Below are 23,182 nucleotides of genomic sequence, written 5' to 3' on the forward strand. Positions count from 1 at the left end.
CAAAACCCCTTAAGAATAAAAAAAAAATAAATAAAAGAGAATTAAAAAAAAAACAACTCAAAATGCATTTTTTTCAATAATATATTCTTAATAAGAGCAAGGACCGCTGCATGACAGGGAAGGCAGCATGGCCTGACCGGCACCGCGGCCAGGCCTCGCCGGGGGAGTGGTGGGGAAGGGACGGCGGAGGGGAGAGAAGGCCGGGCCAGCCGCTCCCAGCGGAGGGCGCCGCGCTGCCATGGCAACGGGGACAGGCGGGTCACTGCCCCGGAAGTGAACGCGCAGGGCCCGGCCGGGCTGGGCTGGGCTGGGCTCGCGCGCCGGCCCCGCCCCGTCTCGCGGTTCGTCAGGCGGTCCGCGCGGGGTGACGTGTCGCGCGCGAGAGAAGCCGGAAGTGGCGGCCGTCGAGGGCGGGGGGAGACACGAAGCCGCGACCGTTGCCGCCGCGGGCGCCCAGGGACCCTCCCCCCGCCTCGGCTCCGCTCCGCTCCCTCCCGCAGGCCGCCGCCGTTCCGCCGCCCCGACATGGCTCTACGGCCGTTCCTCTGCATCGCCGCGGCGCTGGCGGCGGCCGCGCCCCCCGGCACTATCGCCTTCTACCTGCCGGGCCTGGCGCCCGTCAACTTCTGTGAGGCTGGCAAGGAGAAGCCGGAATGCAAGGTGAGGGGGGCCCGCACCGCTGAGGGGAGGGGAGGCCCCCGGGCCCGGGCTGAGGTGCGGCCCGGCTTTGTGGTGAGCGGGGCTTGTGTTTGGGCCTGTGGCTGTTTGTTTTCCCGGAGGGTTTCTACCTGTCTGGTTTTAGCGTCCCCCGCCGCCCAGGGGCTCTGTGGCTGCAGGGACTCGGAACGTGTCCCCACTGTCATGCGGAAAGGTTGAGCGTCCGCGGCCCCTCGCAAGCTGTCAGCTTACTTCGTGGGCATTGGTCATGTTGGGGAAATAGGAAGCCCTGGCCGCTTATCTCTCGGGCCCTTTTAAATACTTGTTGGAAAACTGAAGAAGTAATAATCGCAGAGACAGGCGTGTTGGGGGTGTCTGTGGTTCTTGGCAGGAGTGAGCAGCCAAGGGCTGCAAGCAGATACAAATCGAGGCAAGCAGGCGGTGGCTCTTCCCTTGGTGTGGTGTCCTGGTTCCTAGAACCTTGAACTGTAGGGATTTCTGAGGCCTAGAGTCTCGAGTGAAACTGAAACTTATTTTCATGCCTAGATAAGTGGCAAGCGAAGTTTGCATAACCAGATTTTTTATTTGTAAGGATGTTCCCCAGAGAAGCTGTGGCTGCCCCATCCCTGGCAGTGTTCAAGGCCAGATTGAACGAGGCTTTGAGCAGACGGGTCTAGTGGAAGGTGTCTCTGCCTCTGGTAGGGGGATTGGAACTGGATGAGCTTTAAGGTCCCTTCCAACTCAAACCATGCTGTAATTCTGTGTTAGCATGCTGAGGGTACATGCTTAAAATAGTCTTTATTCCTTTGGGTGAGCCTTAGAAGTTTGCTGCTGCTGTAATGGCAGTTACACCAGACCATGCTTTAAGACTTGAATGAGGAAGTTCAAGACCAATTACGTTTATGATCCATTATCTTATGGCTGTTGGAAATGGCTATCTCACACTCTCTGAGCTCTCTTCTTCTGTACTATGTGGAACTCTGGTCCATGATTCTTCAGAAGACAAGTCTGTTTAAACCGTATGTTTTTCATAAATACGTTGCACTGACTTTATTAATTTCCTGTCATGAATCAGTAGAGCAAGTAATAAGCCAAATGAGTAGTGAAGGTGCAGTTGCTATAAATGTCATTTCCCTTCAAGTGTATTGTTCAGTTCAAATTGGCCAAATCTTGCACTTAAGACGTCATTGTGGATTTTTTCACTCTAGTTTCCGTGCTGCTTCTGTTGTAGTAGTAAGACATTCAGTGGACGTTCTTTTATAGGGTTGTAGAAACTGAAATGACTTCAGGAGGTCACATAGTCCAGCCTCATGATTGAAATACAACTGTTGTTACTAGAGCAGCTCAGCTCTACCTCACCTCCGTGGGTGACCTGTTGCAGTGCTGCACTACCCTCGTAAAGGATTTTTTTTTTCTTCAAATACAAGCTAGGACTTTCAAGCTGCAGTCTGTAATTTTCACAACATTCCCGAAAAACATAGCTATGTTTGAATTATTCCTCTTTTTAAACTAGGGTTGTGGAAGAAAGTTTTTTTATGTTTTGTTTTTTGTAAGTCAAGTAAACTAGTTGCCTACTCTCTCTTGTAACCAGACACATTTATGGGCTGATAAAGAGACATTTATGGGGTGATCTTTCCCCCTATAATGTGCACAAAATGTTTGTCTCCTTATCCTGGGGATTTATAATATTTTAAATGTGAAATGAGGTACTTAGGTAATGGAAATCTTCCACCAGTGGCCAGCTGAACATTTTAGGATACCCTCAACAAGTGTATTATTGCAAAATAACTGCTGAAATTAACCACCTCTTCTATTACTCTACCTAATGCCAGCCACTTTACATACTAAGCAAAGCATATGGAGAAGTCTGAATCACTCTACAGATCTAATTCCCTCCACATAACCTGCAATTGAATGTAGTCTGGTCCCTGGTGAGGAGAAACAATATGTAATAAGATAGTTTCTTTATCTATAATAATATTTACCTAAGTGGGTAAAACTAAGCTTCCCTGAAGAACCTAAATTTTTTACATGTTCTTAAGGAGGTCTTACAACTGTCACTGTTGGTTATGATATTGGTAATAATATTGAATCCTCCTCTGCACTGAGGATTTAGGTGCACAGAGCAGATCTCTAAATTTTGTGTTATAAATATTTGTCTCTAAACATTTGTCTGTTATAATCTCTGTGAATCTTCTGTCTCCTGTTGGCAAGATGGGATGGAATGTTGGTGGTGGGGCACATAGCTAGCAGCACAAGAATGATGAGACTCATAAATTTCTCCCTTCCTCCAAGTGGGCAAACTCAGTTTGGCTCATTTTTCCATTTCTGGTTGAAATATCATCAGAAATTTGAATGTGATCTGTGCAGACATGGTAACTCTTGCCCAAACATTGAGAGTCCTTACTCAGTTTAAAACAACACTGATGGCTCCAAGGAGACTTGTTGAATGGAAATTGTTTATCAGAGATGCTGATCTGCAGTAATGCATATACTTATGGAAAATTGGGGCATTCAGGTACATCTCCTCCATGAAAAATAGCTAATCTAATAGGCTGTGGTTCTGTGACCAGCTGAGGCAGTCTAACCCATTGCTTCTGGAAGTGAGAGATTTCATGCCTTTCTCTGGGCAATGAGGCCTTGTCCTCTGCATTGTCCCAGCTGTGTTACCTGTTAATGCTTTTTGAAGCTTATTAACATGACAAGAAGCTACCCAACTTTTTGCCAGGCTAATTTTTTGCTGTGCTGGTGAATTGAAGTGGCCTTAAAGAATTATGGCAAGCGTACACTACCCAGAGGTAAGCAGCAGGTCTGCATGGCTTAGGGCAGAGGAAAGAGGAACAGTAAGGTGTGTCCTCACTTGGTGAGTCAATCTAACAGCTCACAGCTGCTGCCTCTCACAGAACTATGTCTAACTTGCCCATGGACAACTACAGTGTATCAGTAAAATATGATACTGAAGTACCTGAGCTACACATGCATATGAACAATTCATTTTATTTTATTTATTTTATTTTCCCTCCAAAATTTCTTTGTTTGATTAAACTTGAGTCAGTTTTCATGGGGAGGCAAAGCTCTGCTGTTGGTGAGAAGAGATGGCTTGCTCTTGAAAGGGGGAGGTCTTGTTCCTGAAAACACCTTCCTTTTGCTGTATCCAGCTCTTGTCTGAATGCCCAGTAAGACAGTTCAACTTGCTGAGTTGCTAAGACTGCTCTTTAATTTTTTTTTTTGATGACTCTTCTGTTATTTCAGGCAGTTGAATTGGTTTACTATGCAAGCAGATAACTGCCAAAACCAGTGTAAGGCAGACAATTGAAACGATTTGGGACTGTGGGAGTGGAATAAGGGAAGGGATTTTGTGACTAAGAGGGAAGAGTGAGAGACCTCTTCCTTTCTGTAGCAGCAGACCACCCCATCTGTAATTAACATGTACAGACCAAACTAGTCTGAAATCACAGCAGACTGAACTTGGGAGTGTTTAGTTATTGAGCAACTTTTACAAGAAGATAAATATGAACGTCCTTGCCTTCACTTTGGCAAGAGCTGCTGTTCAAACTAAAAATAATGTATCAGTCTGAATACATTGTTTATGTTCTCATAGTACAGTTTTCAATTGTTACACAGATAAAATTGTTGAACATTTTAATTATAGGGAGAAGTACTGATTTCATCTGTACTTTTATTCATGTTCTTTTAAGACTTTTATTACAGATAAGTTGCAGTGGTGACTAATATAGTTCTAACTTTGTACATTAAACCACTGGCAACTGTGGTAACTATTATTCTTGTGCATGATTTCTTGCTATCTTGTAGTTTGAATATTATGTTAGCCTGAAAGTGGTTTTTGGTTTTTTGGTTTGTTTTGTTGGTTTTTGGGACTTGATTGTTCGGGTTTTTTTTCATATTGTCACTGTTTCTGTGATGGTTAAACAGTGTTTTACTTAAGCTATCAGCAGGTACAGCTCATTGCAGTAATTCTGCATTTGAAGACATAATTGCACAAATCTTACATTTTCAGCTTTTCTTTACCTTATTCAAACAAATCTATTTATATATATATCTGTCAGAATTGAAGAAGTACTTTCATGTAATTGCTGATTATCTCTGTTCTTTCAGTCTGGAATCGAACTGTTTGTGAACAGGCTTGACTCTGTAGAGTCTGTCCTTCCCTATGAATATACAGCGTAAGTATATTAAACTGTGTGTGTCATTTTAGTTGTTACTTCTTCCAAAAATACGATTTTGACTTATCTTTAAGTATTGTCTACATTTGCTACAGAAGTTTACCAGTGAGGAATGTCTATTTATTTTGCTAATATAAGTTTACAAATGTATCATTTTCAGCTGAGCAGAGGGATGCAGACATACACTGCTTCCTTCTCCTTAGTTGTCTTTGTTCATACATTAGAAGTAGTGCACGGATTCATAGGCCCTCATGTAGGTCTGATTGTTGCTTTGGAGTAACTTAAGGTTAAAATGTGTGTATATATATATATATATATATATATATATATATATAAAATACTTACTCTTATGCATTTGTTGTCATTTTATAGACCAAAGTATTACTGCAGTCTACAGTAACCTGTAGCCAGATGAGTGAAAGTGGTAATGAGGTGTGAACTCCTGATCAGTTATCTTAATGAGGTGTTAATTTTTTTTTCCCTGGTACACATCATAGGAGTGTACAAAATATATCAGTGTCAGGTACAGCTATTGAAAGTTGTTGCTTTAAAGAATGTTTTTATTGTTACTGTTGAAGAGGTTAAGCACTAGTTATGTCTACACTTCATTGAACACAACCCTGATACACTTGGAAAACTTGGAGGATGTGCTATTAAATGTGTTGGTGAATAAAACTGCAATGTCCTGTTTATTTAATAGCACTTGTTGTAAAGGAGCTGTCTGTATGTGTGTGTGTATATATGTACATACTTTGTTTTTATTCTTACCCTCCCTCCTTTTTCCCCTGCCCAAGAATCTGGCTTGTATGCTTTTCTCTTGGATCTGCAATGAAACTCTACGTGAAGGTTTAATTCATGGCTAAAATCCCCATTAAAATAGGAGACTTCTAATTACTTAAGGATACTTAATATAAACTGAGCTCCAAAATAGCTGACTAAGAGGTTTGGTAGTTGATTTTGTTTCTTCTTTTGTTGTTGTTTGGTTGGTTATTGTTTTCAAAATGGTACTGTGATTTTTCACACTTTGCCTTGTAGGCTCAAAATTAAAACTTACATAGAAGTAAAGCTGTATAGTTCCTTCAGTTGTGATGAGGTGTTGATCTGGAAGCGCTATTTGAGGTCTGATATTTTCAGCTAAGAATATTTTGATAACTTTTGTATCTTTAATGACAGGTTTGATTTTTGTCAAGCAGAAGGAAAGAAGCGTCCATCTGAAAACCTTGGCCAAGTATTGTTTGGAGAGAGGATAGAACCGTCTCCTTACAGGGTTCGTTTTCTAACAAGGGGTGTTTGGTAATACGTATGTAGCCAAAGGAGATCAAAATCTTAATGATCCTCTTCACAAGGGCTTTATCTCAAAAAGCTTCAAAATCTGATGTTCTACGTAATAGAAATCTCAATTTAACCTAATTGTAACTATGCACTTCGCACCGTGAAGTGCTATGTAGGTTGTCTTCTCTTTGGAACCTGCCAAAACCTGATTCTTGCTCCTCAGGTGTCCCCTTGTTAGAGTGAATTGAGTACTCTTATTTCTTGGAACCAGATCTGAGAATACCAACAGCTGTAAGCTTGAAGTATTAGAAGTGGTGTTAGCAGGCTTTTCTGATGATTAGAGCTCCTGCTCTTCTCTATTACATGTAGTAGGAGAGAAAGTTATCAATTGAATCTGCCTGGGACAGCATTGTTGCTGTGAGGTCAAATGATTTGTCTGGTAAATCGTTGCAGAAAACAGGTTTTAATCAATAACAAGGAGCTCTTAGTGCAGAGCTCCTACACTGAACACAGGAGGGTTTCATAGCACACTCCCATATAAAAGCATCCTCTGGGGGGGTTAATATCCGTAGTCTTGGTAATTTGTTAGGTGCTTTTATTATAACAAAACAAGCAATTATAAATGTGTAGGGGAAACTTGTTAAATACTGAAATAACAGAAAGGTTGTGACAACCTTTTTGCTTATGTGTCTTTCATTTTTCTTAGTTCACGTTCAACAAGAAGGAGACATGTAAATCTGTTTGTACAAAAACATACGATACCACAAAGCCAGAAGATAAACAGAAATTAGACTTTTTGAAAAAAAGTATGCTGCTGAATTACCAACATCACTGGTAAGTTGGAATCAGAATTCACAGATGAGTTAGTCTAGTATGTCAGTGATAATTTAGTTTTTGTTACTGCAGCTTAATACAGATTGAACACTAGGTATTGGCACTTCTGCAGATACCCCTTCTGTTCCCTTCTGTTCTGCAAAAGATGTTACATTGTTGTTGTCATGAAAAATTTCCTTCCCTGAAGGATAAGCACCAGGTATAATGGAAACAAGTCTGTTTCCAAACACAAAGCTTTGTGTGGTTTTTGTGCTGCCTCTGTGCTTACTGTATAACACTGCTATTTCTTTGCATCTATAAATGTAGGAGTTAATCCTACATAGCTAGTACAATCCTACATCCTTACCTAGCTTGAGAAAAGGCTTAAGGGACCTTCATTCTGTTGCCCATATTGGTTTTGTTTTTCTTGAGAGCCTTTGCCCTCCCCTTCAGATGTGTGGCAAGGAGATACGATCTATGGTTCTGAAAGTGTTTTATGCAAGGTTTGTCTCTCTTATAGGATATGGAAGTGAAAGGTGGCCAGTGAAAATGAAATAATTTAGAGGAATATTTTCATCAACGACCTGGATGAGGGAACTGAGTGTACCCTCAGCAAGTTCGCTGATGACACTAAACTGGGAGGAGTGGCTGACACACCAGAAGGCTGTGTTGCCATTCAGCGAGACCTGGACAGGCTGGAGAGTTGCGCAGGGAGAAACTTGATGAAATTCGACAAGGGCAAGTGTAGAGTCTTGCATCTGGGGAAGAACAACCCCATGTACCAGTACAGGTTGGGGGTTGACCTGCTGGAAAGTAGTGAAGGGGAAAGGGACCTACCTGGGGGTCCTGGTGGATAGGAGGATGACCATGAGCCAGCAATGTGCTCTTGTGGCCAAGAAGGCAAATGGCATCCTAGGGTGCATTAGAAAGATTGTGGTTAGTAGGGCAAGAGAGGTTCTCCTCCCCCTCTACTCTGCCTTGGTGTGGCCGCATCTGGAATATTGTATCCAGTCCTGGACCCCTCAGTTCAAGAAGGACAGGGAATTGCTTGAAAGAGTCCAGCGCAGAACCACAAAGATGATTAAGGGGAGTGGAACACCTCCCTTATGAGGAGAGGCTGAGGGAGCTGGGTCTCTTTAGCTTGGAGAAGAGGAGACTGAGGGGTGACCTCATCAGTGTTTACAAATATGTAAAGGGTGGGTGTCAGGGTGATGGAGCTAGGCTTTTTTCAGTGATATCCAGTGATAGGACAAGGAGCAATGGGTGTAAACTGGAGCATAGGAGGTTCCACGTTAACATCAGGAGGAGCTTCTTTACTGTAAGAGTGACAGAGCACTGGAACAGGTTGCCCAGGGGGGTTGTGGAGTCATTGGAGATATTCAAGGCCCGCCTGGACAAGTTCCTGTGTGATGTACTCTAGGTTCTAGGTTACTCTGCTCTTGCCAGGGGGGGTTGGACTAGATGATCTTTTGAGGTCCCTTCCAACCCTTGGGATTCTGTGATTCTGTGAACTTATAAACACTTGGTCCTTTTCTGTTCTCTGAGTCCCCCTGTAACTGAGTCATCTTGAAGCACACTGGGGCTCTGTTTCTGCTTGGCCATTGAGGTCCTCTTCCATTGATCAGTAAGAGTGGGGCAAGGCTGAATGCCTAGGCTGAATCCTGTGCTGATGTTCAGTTAGGATGTAGCCCTGCTCTGCATCCACATCCAAGAGCTGGGAAATGTCTGTCAGCAGGCTCCATCTTGACACTGGAAATACCCAGCCACGCTCTCAGTGTTTATATAGTGCTTGTTGGTACATTGTGCTAACAGCAGCCTTTGGGTGCAAGGGTAGAAGGAACGACTTGGCATGCAGTTGTCAGAATTCCTGTAGCATGTCTTTGCAAGTCGTACATGAGCAAAATTAACTAATATGGCACATATAGTTCGAAATATGTGTTCCCCACTTCACAGAAACATTTTGGTCTTCATCTAGTTATATTCAAACTGTCTGGGTATATTAATAAAAATGCAGGTGAAATGTTGAATGTTGCCAATGTCATTAAATGCTTTTCTGTAATGCCACATTACATTTCTTCATTTTTTAAACAGCCACCCATTCTGGAAAGGCAATGAGTGTGTTTTCTACTGCTCTTTTGAGCTGATCAGAATATCCATTTTCAGGGATAAACTATGGCTCGCTGAAGTAAATATTCCAGGAACATCTTGAATATTAGTGTAGTTGGAAGTTCATAGATGAGGTCAGAAGGGTTCACAGGCGAACAAGGAAGTAGTAAAGAAATCGTGAAAGGTACAGCAACTTTTGCAGGGATTTGAAGTGCATATGCCTAATGCTGGAATAAGTACAGCTTCAAACATGCTGGGTTGGGTTATATTCTTATTAAATACTGCATATATTTATGACATTTACACCACTTTGAATTTACGTGATGCATGTTGGTCTGGTGTAAAGCTTCAGCTTTAAAAGTTAGCGTGTGTTTTGGTGTATAAATGAAAATTAGTTTCCCAAGGCTGTGATCCTGTCCCTCTCTGAAACACAAACACTTAATCTGACAAACTAAAGCAGAACTGTGTAAAACTAATCACACAAAAAAAGTACTTTAGACTGTGTTTTTCCCCTTAGATTAAATTGTTTTACAAATATACTTTTTTTTTTAGCCTGTACAGGTAGCTTGGTAGGACTGATGAGATTTTAGTAAGGTTTAGTTCTGCTTTTCAGGGTGAAAGCTACCTTTTAAATGTAAGTTACTTCTTATATTCTTACTTCTTTTAATAGCACTTCTACTGGTTTGTTTTCTTTTTGCTAGGCCCACTGCCCTAAAACTGTAGAACCAGTGGCGTGAAGAATCCCTTGTTGTTTCTGTTTGGTAATAAATAGTCCTCCTCAGCCATGGCTTCACAGAGTGGAAGCGGCTGGATGTTGTGATGAATGATGCTTGCTCGAGGAATATGGTACAGGGGTATATTATACAGGGATCAGCCAAGGTAACATAAGTCAGGATAGAATAGAGGTTTATTACCCAGCTTCAATTTATCATAAAATTCCTGGGGAACACAGATGGTGCAAAGTACTTTTAATGTTTTAAAAGCCACTTAATAAGATTAGGAATTAACATACTGAATTGGACTCGGCAGCTATACTGATACCTTGGCTGACAGTGTTCGTCACCAGATGTTCTTGAGAGACATATAAGAACACTGTTGTATAGCCCATTTGCACCACATGTATAATCTCTTCAAGTAATTTTAAATTTCAAGATTAACTGTGAAAAAATATTTACTTCTTAAACTATCAATTTGTTGCAGCATTGCTGCCTAAAGGCGGCTCTGTATTCTTTGCTGCAGAAGATGCAAGGGAAAGCCTTTACCCCATCCAGAATCATTTGTAACAGGTTAATGCTTCACCTGGTTTTGATTATGAAATTAAAATACTAACAAAAGCAAAAGGTATCTTTCGCATATATTATGGCTGCAGGGGGACAGTCTGCCTCACCTATGTTGACACCATGGGCATGCAGAGGAACCTCTGCTCCAGCACCTGGAGCACCTTCTGCCCTCCTTCTGCACTAACCTTGTTGATTACAGGGCTGTTTCTCTCACATCTTCTGCTGCAACTTGAGGCCATTTCCTCTTGTCCTATCACTTGTTACTTGGGAGAAGAGGCTAACACCCACCTCACTACAGCCTCCTTTCAGGTAGTTGTAGAGGGTGATGAGGTCCCCCAAGAGCCTCCTTTTCTTCAGACGAAACAATCCCAGCTCCCACAGCCATTCCTCATCAGACTTGTGTTCCAGGCCCTTCAGCAGCTTTGTTGCACTTCTCTGGACTCACTCCAGCAACTCAATGCCTCTCTTGTAGTGAGGGGCCCAGAACTGAACACAGTATTCAAGGTGCATGAATATAAATCCTGTGAGGCAGTAATTCAGAAGCAGCAGGTAGACAGTGGAGGGAAGTTTGAACGTGATTACTTTACCAAATGTGTTGAGGCTTACAATTTTTTGCTTGTGTGAACAATTTAGTTACAATATTCCATACTCTTGAGGGAACTACAGCTGGGGTCACAGTTGCACGAAATTGCACTGAAATAGCAAAAATACCCAAACAAATAAGCAAAAACTTGCTCTTCAGCTGTAATACAAAATAAAATATTACAGAGTGCTGTGAAAAATGTATCATGCAACAGAAGAGCCATGAGGAAGCTGGAGAATTAACACTATGTGTGTATAGGCAAAATTTTTATTACTTTGTATTTTGTCTTAAGCTTGAAATTATCCAGCTCATTTTAGTTGTTTTAGTAGAAGGTTTAAAAAAAACAAAATAATGAAATGTTAAATTGTTATGACTTTAGAGTGAGAGAGTTTTGTGTGTTGAGCCACGTTTGTAAGAGAACTTCAGAAACCAGTCCAGTGAACAGAATGTTTTAATGGACACAGAGTAAACCTCCTGCTTCCAAGCCACCTTCTGAAGAAATAGTATTTTTATTTTTATTTTTTTCTAAAAAAAGATGAAGTTTCAGTTGAATAGCTGCGTGCTTAGATCTCATTTGGAAATTGGATTGACAGTTGGTGCAGTTCCATGGGTTAAGACCTGAAAGAGGTATTATTCTTGTAGTTAATCTTCCAGTAATGAGTGTATCCAAGTTAGATTAATATCAATGTGGTTTTGTTTCCACTGCACTCTGTATTTTGCAAGGTTGTGAAATGTCACTGTGCCATTTACAGGATTGTGGACAATATGCCTGTGACCTGGTGTTACGATGTTGAAGATGGCCAGAGGTTCTGCAATCCTGGTTTTCCCATTGGCTGTTACATTACAGAAGATGGCCGTCCTAAAGATGCCTGTGTTATTAATGTATGTTTATGAAATTAGTTTTTTTTTAATACCCCCCTTTTACTAATGTAAAGACTTATTTTTTCAATGTCATGTTTCTATGGTGAGTCCTCACTATCTTAATAACCTTTGTTGCCTAAAACTAGGTGTTCTGATATCTCTGCAGGTACCACAATTTGTAAGCCTCTTCTAATACAGAAGGGCTCTAAAAGATATAAAGATTTAATACATGTAAAAAAAGAAGGGTGAGAACAATATGTCATCCTTCATTGCCTAAGAAGTCTAAACATTTTAAAGGTTGGACTTCACATTTTTGTGGGATAGAAGTGTTTTCATGGAGCAGGTTTTTGTAGATGTGTTTGTACCTCTGCATGTAAATTAATGCTTGAAGGATTGCTTTCTCTGGGACTGTGTGGGCTACTGTAAGAAAGCAGAATGTAACATTTCTGAGTGAACAAAGCTTCTCCTGTAAGAGACAGATCTGTTGGGTTAACTGGTGGAGGTCCAGATAAATGCACTGTAAGCATTATGGAGATAAGAATGCAATAAAAATTCCTGGATGTCTTCAGATTACTGCAGACTTTGTCCATGGAGAGGTCATTGAGAACCTCAAATAAGCTTTTGGTTTTATCAAAATGGTTGGTTTTACGTAAGAAATCTTACAAAAAATGACAGTTTCTGCAGTTTCTAATTTTGTTTCCTTGCCTCTGTAATGGATTGATTTCAGAGGCTCCATGTGAATGCATGTATTTATGAACAAATATGTAATCTGGCAATATTCTTTTTGTCTTGTTTAAATATTTGTTTTTAATAACATTTGAGGGCCTAACTGAAGGACTGTAGAACACTTCGTTTATGTCACTGTTCTTATCATTAGGATACTTTGTAAAAAGGGTGGGGGCAGAACTCTGAAGAATTACTAATTGAACTTGAGGCATAATGCTTGTGATTTAACAACCTCTTTAACTGACTAAATTCCAAGTTGAAGTTTCCCTTCACCCAAGATTTGTATTCAGCATTCCTGGCTGCTGCTTGCAGTTCATATGTGCGCATCTTTGGCTTCAAATGTCAAGGTGGTTCTGTCACAGAAAGCAATTATTTGCATTGTTTGTCTTGGAAGGCTCTGTTTAATCTATGAAAAAAATATGCATTGCTTTGACATAGTGGATATTTACAAAATAGTCCTGTTAGGAAAGTTGTCACATAGTTACCTGTTCAGTTTGCTACTTCAGTTAGATAGGACATCTTCTGTTACTGATACATTTTAATATCTTTATAAATACATTTTATTTTTTCTACTACTTTTCTATTTTTAAATTGTAGTAGACAGTTCTTAGCACTGACTTTTCTGGTTTGTCTTCTTAATGCAAGGAAACACTTTACAGCCTTTGTATTCCCAGAATCCTGAATTAATCTTGTAGGAGAACTTTTTGACAGAAAAACTGTATGTGGTCTAAAATTCTGTTATGTATGCTTCTGCCTAAGGCCTTTAGATGCCATTTTGATTGTTGTTGTGGTTTAACCCCAGCTGGCAACTAAGTGCCATGCTACCACTCGCTCCCCCCTTCCCCAGTGGGATGGGGAGTAGAACTGGAAAAAGGTAAAGCCTGCTGGTTGAAGTAAGAACAGTTTAATAATTGAAATAAGTATAAATAATAATATATAATAACATAACATGTAATATTATAATAGCATAGAATCACAGAATGGTTAGGGTTGGAAAGGACCTTAGGATCATCTAGTTTAAACCCCTCTGCTATTGCTTCACCCTAGACCATGTTGCCCAAGGCTCTGACAAACCTAGCCTTGAGCACTGCCAGGGATGGATTATTTACCACTTTGGGCAGCCTGTTCCAGTGCCTCACCACCCTCACAGTAAAGACCTTCTTCCTTATACCCAACCTGAATTCTCCTATTTAAGTTTGAACCTATTACCCATTGTCTACTTTCCTCTATATGATATATTAATAAGTATAATAATAATGTAATAATAATAGGGAAAGAGAGACAAAACCCAAGAGAGACAAGTGATGCACACTGCAATTTCTCACTGACTGATGCCCAGCCCATCCCTGAGCAGTAATTGGTGGTTCCTGGCCAACTTCCCCCAGATATATACTGGGCATGACATGCTGTGATATGAAATACCCCTTTGGCTAGTTTGGGTCAGGTGTCCTGTCTCTGCTTCCTCCTGGCCTTATGTGCCCCTCCTCACTGGCAGAGTATGAGAGACTGAAGTCTTTGATCAGGGTAAGCATTACTTGGCAACAATTAAGACATTGGTGTGTTATCAGCATTATTCTCAGACTAAAGCCAAAACACAGCATTGCACCAGCTACTAAGAAAAACAGTCACTATCCCAGCTGAAAAAAGGGCAATTGTTTAACAACATCTTTTATCGTTGCAGTCAGAATTTCATGAAAAAGATACTTTTTATATCTTCAATCATGTTGACATAAAAATATATTACCATGTTGTGGAAAATGAAGCTCTGGGAGCAAGACTAGTTGCTGCTAAACTTGAACCAAAAAGGTTAGTACTCAAAAGTAACTTGTCATCCAGCAGTGGCCCATTGCAAGATACTTGCTTTGATCCAGGAACCTGTTGTTAGAAATGTTTTCAGATACATGACCTGTAGATTAGCTTTCGTATTGATTGATGTTTCCTATTCAGGCCAAAAAAAGATAAAACCTGGAAGTTATGTGTGTTCAGTGAAGCAACCCTCACTTCCTCCTTGGGGAGCATTTTGTGTTGTGATGGAACAGGCTACCAGTGCCTGATGCAGGAGTAATCTAAGTGCAAGATCTGATGTCTTCAGCAGTCAGGATTTAAATGGAATGAGTTCACAAATAAACTTGGCAATTTTTCTGGTATCCTTGTGGCTTTTGCACAACTGATGTCTCATTATTTCTTAGCATCTTGTCTTTCCTCTTGTTGTACTCTTGGTATAACTGAGCTTGTTAAATTGTTGGTCCAGCATTATGAAACTATTTAGTTAGTAATTCTGCTGTAACTTTTTGAATGTTTTGGAGATTTTTCACAATACTCAGACTTCTAAACTCTGATGCTCTGCTTTAGAGACAGTTCTCTAAAAAGTTTTCTTTTTAGAAGAGACAACTTATATTCAAGTTCAGGTATCAGAAAGTTCTGTGCTTATTATAGGTTCCTTATGAGTTCTGAAATTTGAGGCATTACGAACAATTTTTATATGTAAGGGAAGAATCTTGGATGAAATGGATGCTTTTGTAAGATAAATTAATTATTTCTTTAGAGTGTTGCCAGTGATCAGCTTTCATTCTGTTTTTTTTTTTCTTCCCACAGTTATAAGCATACTCATCCAGACAACCCCGATTGCTCAGGAGTACCTATGGATATAAGTAATAAGGCTAACGGAGAAGTCAAAATTGCTTACACATACTCAGTTTCTTTTCAAGTGAGTACTAATTTTTTGGTGGTAATTATGTCTTAAAATCATGCCTTAATACTTTGAATTATAAAGTTGACATCTAAAATTATTTTGGAATAGTAAATTTGTGGTTTTAAAGTTGTATTTGAACTGGTATGTCAGAGATGGCTTGGTATTTACCCCATGCTTTACAGTTTTGTGTACCACACACACTGAACGTGAAATGCATATGTGCTTTTTAAAAGAGCCCCACTTTCCATGTTTACCTTGATTGTCTGGTAGATTGTTTTTCAGTCCAAATTCTTAAATCTGAGGAGTTGTGCGTCTCGACATATCGCTGCTGTAGGTAGTTTGAAGCTGATAATTTTCTCTTCTGCTCCAAAAGCTTTCTTCTGTCCAGTGTCTTTCGCCCATGGAAATCCTCTGTCCTCTTTACAAGCAGAGGAGCAGTACAGTGGCCAACTGCATGCAGCAGTGATACTTGAAAGTGTCTTATTCTGGTCACAAGCAAGAGAGTTTTTCTAGTTTTGGTTGGGGTTTTTTGTTGTGGGGGTGTGTTTTTGTTGTTTGTTTGGTTTGGTTTGTTGGGTTTTTTTAATGCAGTTTGCTGGACAAACTGTTTCCCAAAGTTTCTAACTTGTTGGGTTTTTTGTATTTTCAAAACTGGCTTTACTGGAAAGCACTCTTGCTCTTGTTATATGTTACTGAAGTAGCATCCTGTCAGAAAGTTACCTTGCCGTTTTTATTAATTGATACTGATGCTTAGGGTTTGTTAAATAGCAGTCTTCAGATTGATCAGCACTGTTTATTCCTTTTTTTATGTGTACTCTGCAAAGTAAGACAAAGAAATGCTCTTTTTGAAATGTTTCTGATGAAGTCATGGTCTGTGTAAGTTCTGCAATATTGTCTCCCCATCCATCTTGCAGTGTAAGCGGAATGTAAATGTATTTGGTACTGAAAGCAGGTTGTATGAAAGCAAAGGATAATTTGGATGGAGTACTATCTAGAAAGTTGAATTTTATCCTGGAGACTGTATAGCAGAGCTTAAGTTTCACCGTGTCTGTAGTGTTGGGTTACATGTTTTTTTTTTTTACTCTGCAAGTCACTTGAATTCCAGATGAATTAATATAATTTCTGAAGGCAGGAAGCTCAAATAATTAAATTTGATAGGCCTTTATGTCTTAAGAAGACATGGGTCGTCAATGGTATTCAGAGAATATTTTGGTTTAGATTCTGTGGTCAAATCTTAGGTTAGTTTTATTTAGTTATATATGTTGAACTATACCTTTAAGGCATGCAACATGAAATTTCAATTTGTCCTGAGATTTCAGATTGCTTTGCATAAATGTCAACTTGTAAATTTACAAGCTGGATACTGACTATATCTGAAACTGATGTGTTTACTCTTTCAGGAAGAAAAAAGTATAAGGTGGGCATCAAGATGGGATTATATTTTGGAATCCATGCCTCACACTCACATTCAGTGGTTTAGGTGAGAAGAAAGTTTGTCTTCAAATGTACTGTATTGAAATGTTTACATTGCAGTTTGAACGAACATTTGTTTGGCTTTCTCTTTTAATTCAGTATTATGAATTCATTGGTGATTGTCCTCTTTCTGTCTGGAATGGTAGCCATGATTATGTTGAGGACACTGCATAAAGACATTGCAAGATACAATCAGATGGATTCCACTGTAAGTCTAAAATGTACTTCTTGAAGTTTATTTGGAATGTATTTTTTTAAGCTAAATGTATTTCTATAGCAGGCTATTTAAATGGCAATTGGCTGTATTAAAGCAGGTTTATGTCCTTCACAGGAAGATGCTCAAGAGGAATTTGGCTGGAAACTGGTTCATGGTGATATTTTCAGGCCTCCAAGAAAAGGAATGCTGTTGTCTGTGTTTCTAGGCTCTGGCACACAGATCTTAATAATGACTTTTGTTACCCTGTGTAAGTAATGAAATGGGGAGGAGTTAGTTGAGTACATGATGTTTCACTGCTAATTGAATAGTACTAGTAAAAATAGCAGCATATATTTTTGTCTAGAAAGTTCTTAAAAGTCTTAACGCTGAGCTGATGTGATAGACATGCAGCTTAGTATACACAGAGATTAAGATAGCTGGTATACTGGCTTTAAGTCAAATGTGTAGTTACTTTCTAAAATTGTCCATTCTGCTTCACAGTTTTTGCTTGCCTGGGATTTTTGTCACCTGCTAACCGGGGAGCTCTAATGACCTGTGCTGTAGTTTTGTGGGTACTGCTTGGAACTCCAGCCGGTTATGTTGCTGCCAGATTCTACAAATGTGAGTAAAAGTTATTTAAACTGACAAGGCTTAAGTTCATTAAGGTAAATTATCATCACAGAACTGATTTGTATTTTGCAGTACAGTTTGTAGTTTCCCTCAGGGCAAGCTGGTGAAATGTACTTAACAGCAGAAAACACATATAGAACACTGACATGGTTACATTGATTTTGATGTGATCATGCCTACAGACCCTGAATTGCTCTTTCTACTACATATTTATGGAATAGGGAAGCAAATTTGATTTTACTACTACTAAGCTCATTACATCAAACAGTTTTGTACTTCTGTTTCCTGCAGTTGGAGGCAGGGGTGGTGTTAACTTGAATTTAGTTTTAGCCATCAGTGTTGCTTGGTAGCATTTTTAATTCTCCCCACTTCCCCCGTCATGAACTTCTGTTCTAGCATGCCTCAGACTTGTCAACTCCTTTCAGCTAGTTCCTTGGTCTTCAGGAGAACAGTGCTTATCAGCCTGTGACAGGGGTGCAGGAACAAGCATTATTAGGCATGGTTTAGTGTGAGGTGTCCTTGCCCATGGCAGGAGGGTTAGAACTAGAGGATCTTGAAGTCCTTTCCAGCCCAAATCATTCTGTGATTGATTCTCTGCTTCTATGTTCTATAGTTGCAGGAATCAACCCAGTGATGTCTGTGCACCTCTCAGTAGCTACTTGGTACTGTTTTCCTTCACTGATCCCAGCTAGGACCTGCTTACCAAACTCAAATGGTTTGCCCTGTACCCTCTAGTTTGTTTTAAGATGAAGCATGCCATTTCACTTACAGCTTGTTTTAATTACCTTAATCAAGGGAAAAGGCTCTTTATGACTGAGCAAGCTGGATCATTTGGAGTAGTTTATTTCTGAACATACAGTGGTAGAGAAGGAGTTTATTTCTCACCTTCAGCTTCGCTGTAGGTATTGGAGTTCTTCTAACTTATTTTGTAATTTTTGTGTGGGGAGAACCACTGGGGAAAGAGGGTTTGTATTTTGTAATTTTTTCTGCAGTTGCAGTGATACGATAGTGAGCTATACATTTTTCTAATCTTCAAGCCAATTAGGCTGAAATGGAAGGAGACTTTAGGATTCAGAGCATAATTGAGGACAGACTTGTTTTTTGTATCATGCTGTATGGTATGTGTTTTGAGGGATATTTTGAAGTGTATTGGTGGTAAATTGAATCCTGTACTTTTGGTGCAGACACAGCTAATCGTAGGTGTATTTCATATTACATCTAATTAGAATCATTTAGTTGGTACTTGAATATTGTGTTTAAATATTAAGATAGCGAGTGACAGGTGATACTATAACATGAGGTGGTCCATACACTGTACAGAGCATGTAAACATAAACGTTTCTCTTTATAGTGTGCAGATAGTATGAGACATAAACCAAAATGCAGCTGAAATGGATATCTAGATTTAAAAGTGGGGGTTTTTTTCAACATTTTTTCAACATAAAAATTGAAATCTGAGTTGAAATGAAATGGTTAATTTTAATAACTGCTGCCATGTTCTACCAAGATTTTATGAAGAAATAGAAACTTAATTAAAATCACTCTATCCATAATCACTTCTGACTCTTGAAGTAAAGAAGCATGTCATTATGGCAGTGCTCAGATGAAATTGTCAGCTTCACTGAATTCCAGCAGGATATTTCCATTTGAAAGTATGTGCCTAGAATTTTTATCAGCATAGTGCAAATTCATAAAGCTTTTCTTATAAAGCAGTCTTTGGTCTTTTGGTATCAGTGCTTATTAATGTTGTTAAGACTCAAGAGAACATCCCTGCTTCCTGTAAGTGTGTTAGTCCTGACTTGTAAGATTTGTAGACAAGAATTATTTCAAGGAAACTATTAAGCTTGCTTTTCTCATACTTACGTATTCCTAGTGAAACCTGCAGTCAAACGCTAGAAAGCTAAAACTTCTTAATGACTCCAGGTTTAAACTGTTGGCGTCTTTTTTTTAAGACTTCAAAGTACTGCAGATCTGCTTCTACCTTCTAGCAGATAAAGTGGTCAGAGACCCAGTTTATTTAGTTGGTTACTTTTCCTAGCCTGGGTCCAATGTTTTTCTTTGCTTTGAAGCTCTATGATTAAGCAATGTGAGGAGGGAATTCAATTTTATTACTGAAGATTTATTTTACTCTTTAAACTTGAGCACGATATCTGATCGTTTGCAAGCTAACTGTAACAGGTAGATGGACTGGAAAATTAATAGCTGTGAGGAGCTTAATGCATGTTTTGATGACTGTCAAATGTTTTAATACAGCATTTGGAGGCGAGAAATGGAAAACAAATGTCCTGCTGACATCATTCCTTTGTCCTGGGTAAGCGGAGAATATTGTCATGATTAAAAAAATTAAATTCCTTCTCTGACATGCAAAGCTAATTTTGAAGTTTCATTATGTGAGTAAATCCCGTTTCATCACCCCTTTATTCCAGAAGCTATGAGAATATCATGTCACTTTTGACTAAGATGAATATGTTAATGGCATAGCATCCTTGGATATTTTTTTTAGTCAGCATTTGTTTACTCTCACCACTTGAAAAGGTTGATTAAGAATGAGCATTATGATAGTGGGAAGTTTTGGACAGGTGCACTGTTTCATTGCTTTCTTTTACTCTCTCAGCTGTTTCCCTGACCACACTGTAGTTGGTCTTACATAGTGTCATATATTGTAGAAGCATTGTGACAAATCTTTCTTACATAATCACAGCAAGCAGTCTTACCCTGAAGTGTAGTTAAGACAAGCATATATTTGAAATTGCTTAGTTGGAACGTCAGCTCCTGCTGGAGTACAGTCCCACTAGATTAACAAAGAATTGCCTGTTTGACCTCTTGATTTTGATATTCTGTGTATCTCATCTGATTGTAACAGATTTACCCCAAAATCTTAATACAGTGCTATTGTGTTGTTAAGTATTAAGGAGTATTTCTGTGTTTTAAGTGTGTTCTGTATTTTTCAGAATCGTATTTGCAGATTTTTTTATCATGAACCTCATTCTGTGGGGAGAAGGCTCTTCAGCAGCTATTCCATTTGGTACTTTGGTTGCCATTTTGGCACTCTGGTTTTGCATATCTGTACCGCTGACGTTTATTGGTGCCTATTTTGGGTTTAAGAAAAACGTAAGTGATTTTGAGGAATTGTTTTGTAAGTGTATGTCTGCACAAACACACACACATATATATGTATAAAATACATGTAAATTTTTTCACTGTATAGACTATGACTGAGGTAGCACCGAACCTACTTGCATTGTCAGCTCCAGTTCTGTTCAGTTGCTTCAGAGCTGTGTTCAATATTCGATCTGGGGATTCCAAGATTTTGATACTCGGTTGGTGGTGGCATATTTCTCTGCAATAATTAGGGTCGTTACTGTATTTGTTACTGTATTTAATTGAGGGACTGCTCCAGATAAAGCAGTTATTTGGGCATTTTTATTTTCATCAGCATCCTTTTCATCACTAAAAAAATCAGTTAACTCAGCCAAGCAGAACAAAGCAACTTAAGCATTTCTGGTTTTCCCCCATGGTTTTAGTTCCTGTCCACCTTCTGCACTGAGGATATTTTCTGATCAAATTGCTAGAGCTCTTGTAAAATCTCTTTGCATAAGTGTTCTGCAAATGGTTATCGCTGCTTGGCAGACATTAATTGGGATTTACTCCCAAACTAATAATTTTTACTTATGTATGAGGCTCTTTGTGATACTGGTGACCAAAATGTCTTAAGTAATGAAATTGGTTTCTCTTTTTGCTTAAAAAGTGGTTGTCTCTGCCCCACAGACATAAAGATTTGTAAGTTCAGATTTTTTTGTTTGTTTTTTTTCCTGTGTAGGAAGCCAGAGTTGTAGCTCTCTCTAGCTCTCTTGGAATACCTTCAGAGAACATTTAAGTATCTTACAAGTTAGTAGTTATCCCATTTTTCTTAACCAGAGTTTAGGGTGTTTTCTGATAACCGTATTGAAATTTCAGCAACCCCCCCTGCACTGTACAGAGGCAGTTCCTTTAAGAAAGGCGGATTTGATAACCTATAAAGCAACTTGACAGATGTCACAAATTCATTAAAATCAAATCAGAAAGCAAGTACCTTGCAAGTGTCTATTGATGCTCTTAATGTAATCTTTATGAAAGGGAGAAGATGGCAAAAGTGTGCATTTACCTGCCTTATTTTTTTTCTCCCACCATGCTGATTTATGCATGCATCTTAAATTAGGATTTAATTGCCACATTGAACCTTCTCAGTTTGTAAGTTTATCCTAATCTTGGAGTATGTCCTGAAAAACAAGGTAGAGGGATGTTTAGAAGGGAAAAGCAGCAGTCTGCACCACTAATACCCCCCAGCTGACAAGCGACAAATAGGGCTCTGTAAAGAACATGGATAGGTAATCATAAAAAGGGAAGTCCAAAATATCTGTTCCCATGTTTTCAGTAAGAGCTCCCTTCTAGCTTGTTTGCCTAGCAGATGTTTGTATCCAGGCTGGTAGCAAAAGCAGCTTCCACTACCACTCGAGTGGTAGCTGGGTATGTGCATGCTCAAAACAAATAGTAGACTCTTGTCACCACTCAATTCAAAGAGAAAGCAAAATGACAGTGCTGCTGTTTGACATGTTATTTATTTAGCAATTTATTTTAGCAATTAAATTAATTACTTTAACAATTTCTTTATTTTAAAGGCTATTGAACACCCTGTTCGCACAAACCAAATTCCTCGTCAGATTCCTGAGCAATCCTTCTATACAAAGCCATTACCTGGCATTATCATGGGAGGGATTCTGCCTTTTGGATGTATCTTTATACAGTTGTTCTTTATTCTCAATAGTATTTGGTAAGTTAACCACCATCTATTTGAATTTTCTCTGTCAGAAAAGGTGGTAAGTCCTTTGTGTAAGTTTTTCTTCAGGATGCTTTGATTTTTGGTGTTTCATGGTTACCAGAATACTGGTTCAATAAAAATTTAAATGTTAATATCTTTTTGGTATTTCATGGTTTGTATGATACCCACTGCCTGTATGGCTTGTTGAGTGTGTAGAGCAGTGGCACTGCTATGCTTAGCACTTTACAGCTCTCTTATGATATTCAAATAGCTAGTTTTCTCATGCTACTCCTCTGACTTAATGTAAAAGTGGCTCTGAAGCTGAAAGTAGTAAGTATATTAAAATTGATTTGAGTGGGTTTTTGTAGTTGTTGTTGGGCTAGAAAAGTATTACTGCTCTTGGGAGAGAAAAGAATCAAGAACAGATTTTGTGAAGTCTTTATAAAGGCACCAGAGAGTAATTATTTTCAAAACTAAAGCACCAAAGACTAGTCCAGCATAAGTGAACTCTGATGTGAGCTCACAGCACACTGACAAACTAATCTACTGTGAGGGATTTGTCTTCCTTTTGGCACAGTTTAGTTATTGGATCTTGTTAAACTGTTTCTGAACCTTGAGTAGGTGCCTTTACCCAGCACAGACAGCTACAGCATTTGACATTTCTTGTTATTTTGCAGCTTGACTCCTTTGATTGAAATGTGTGGTAAAATCCAAGTTCTGCTGAAGTCAGTGGAAGAGGTCACACTGACTTCACTGGAGCTGTAATTTCTCTCATTATGTCTAGTCAGTTCTTTCCCCAAATCCCCACAGGGGCTTGCTTTGGGGTTTGCTTTCTCACTGTTTCCAGACTGAGCTGCCAAGGCTCCTGTTCAGTTAGAAAATAAATCAGTCATTCATATGGCTGTGCAACT

The 23,182-nt window shown here is 39.4% G+C and overlaps 1 protein-coding gene across 1 annotated transcript in view; it reads left to right on the forward strand.

The window, feature by feature from the left end:
- Window positions 1–389: 389 nt before the first annotated feature.
- The window catches only part of TM9SF2 (transmembrane 9 superfamily member 2), a 29,115-nt gene continuing 6,322 nt past the window's right edge, over window positions 390–23,182 (forward strand). The window contains exons 1-14 of the mRNA XM_034073311.1: window positions 390–660; window positions 4,774–4,841; window positions 6,015–6,108; window positions 6,820–6,947; window positions 11,648–11,777; window positions 14,164–14,288; window positions 15,078–15,189; window positions 16,575–16,654; window positions 16,747–16,855; window positions 16,979–17,111; window positions 17,345–17,464; window positions 19,727–19,784; window positions 20,425–20,584; window positions 22,132–22,283. Of these exons, the coding sequence (XP_033929202.1) occupies window positions 526–660; window positions 4,774–4,841; window positions 6,015–6,108; window positions 6,820–6,947; window positions 11,648–11,777; window positions 14,164–14,288; window positions 15,078–15,189; window positions 16,575–16,654; window positions 16,747–16,855; window positions 16,979–17,111; window positions 17,345–17,464; window positions 19,727–19,784; window positions 20,425–20,584; window positions 22,132–22,283 (1,604 nt within the window). The 5' untranslated portion in view covers window positions 390–525. The remainder of the gene's footprint in view (window positions 661–4,773; window positions 4,842–6,014; window positions 6,109–6,819; window positions 6,948–11,647; window positions 11,778–14,163; window positions 14,289–15,077; window positions 15,190–16,574; window positions 16,655–16,746; window positions 16,856–16,978; window positions 17,112–17,344; window positions 17,465–19,726; window positions 19,785–20,424; window positions 20,585–22,131; window positions 22,284–23,182) is intronic.

Source organism: Melopsittacus undulatus, chromosome 2 (assembly GCF_012275295.1).
Source record: "Melopsittacus undulatus isolate bMelUnd1 chromosome 2, bMelUnd1.mat.Z, whole genome shotgun sequence".
NCBI classification, from domain to species: domain Eukaryota; kingdom Metazoa; phylum Chordata; class Aves; order Psittaciformes; family Psittaculidae; genus Melopsittacus; species Melopsittacus undulatus.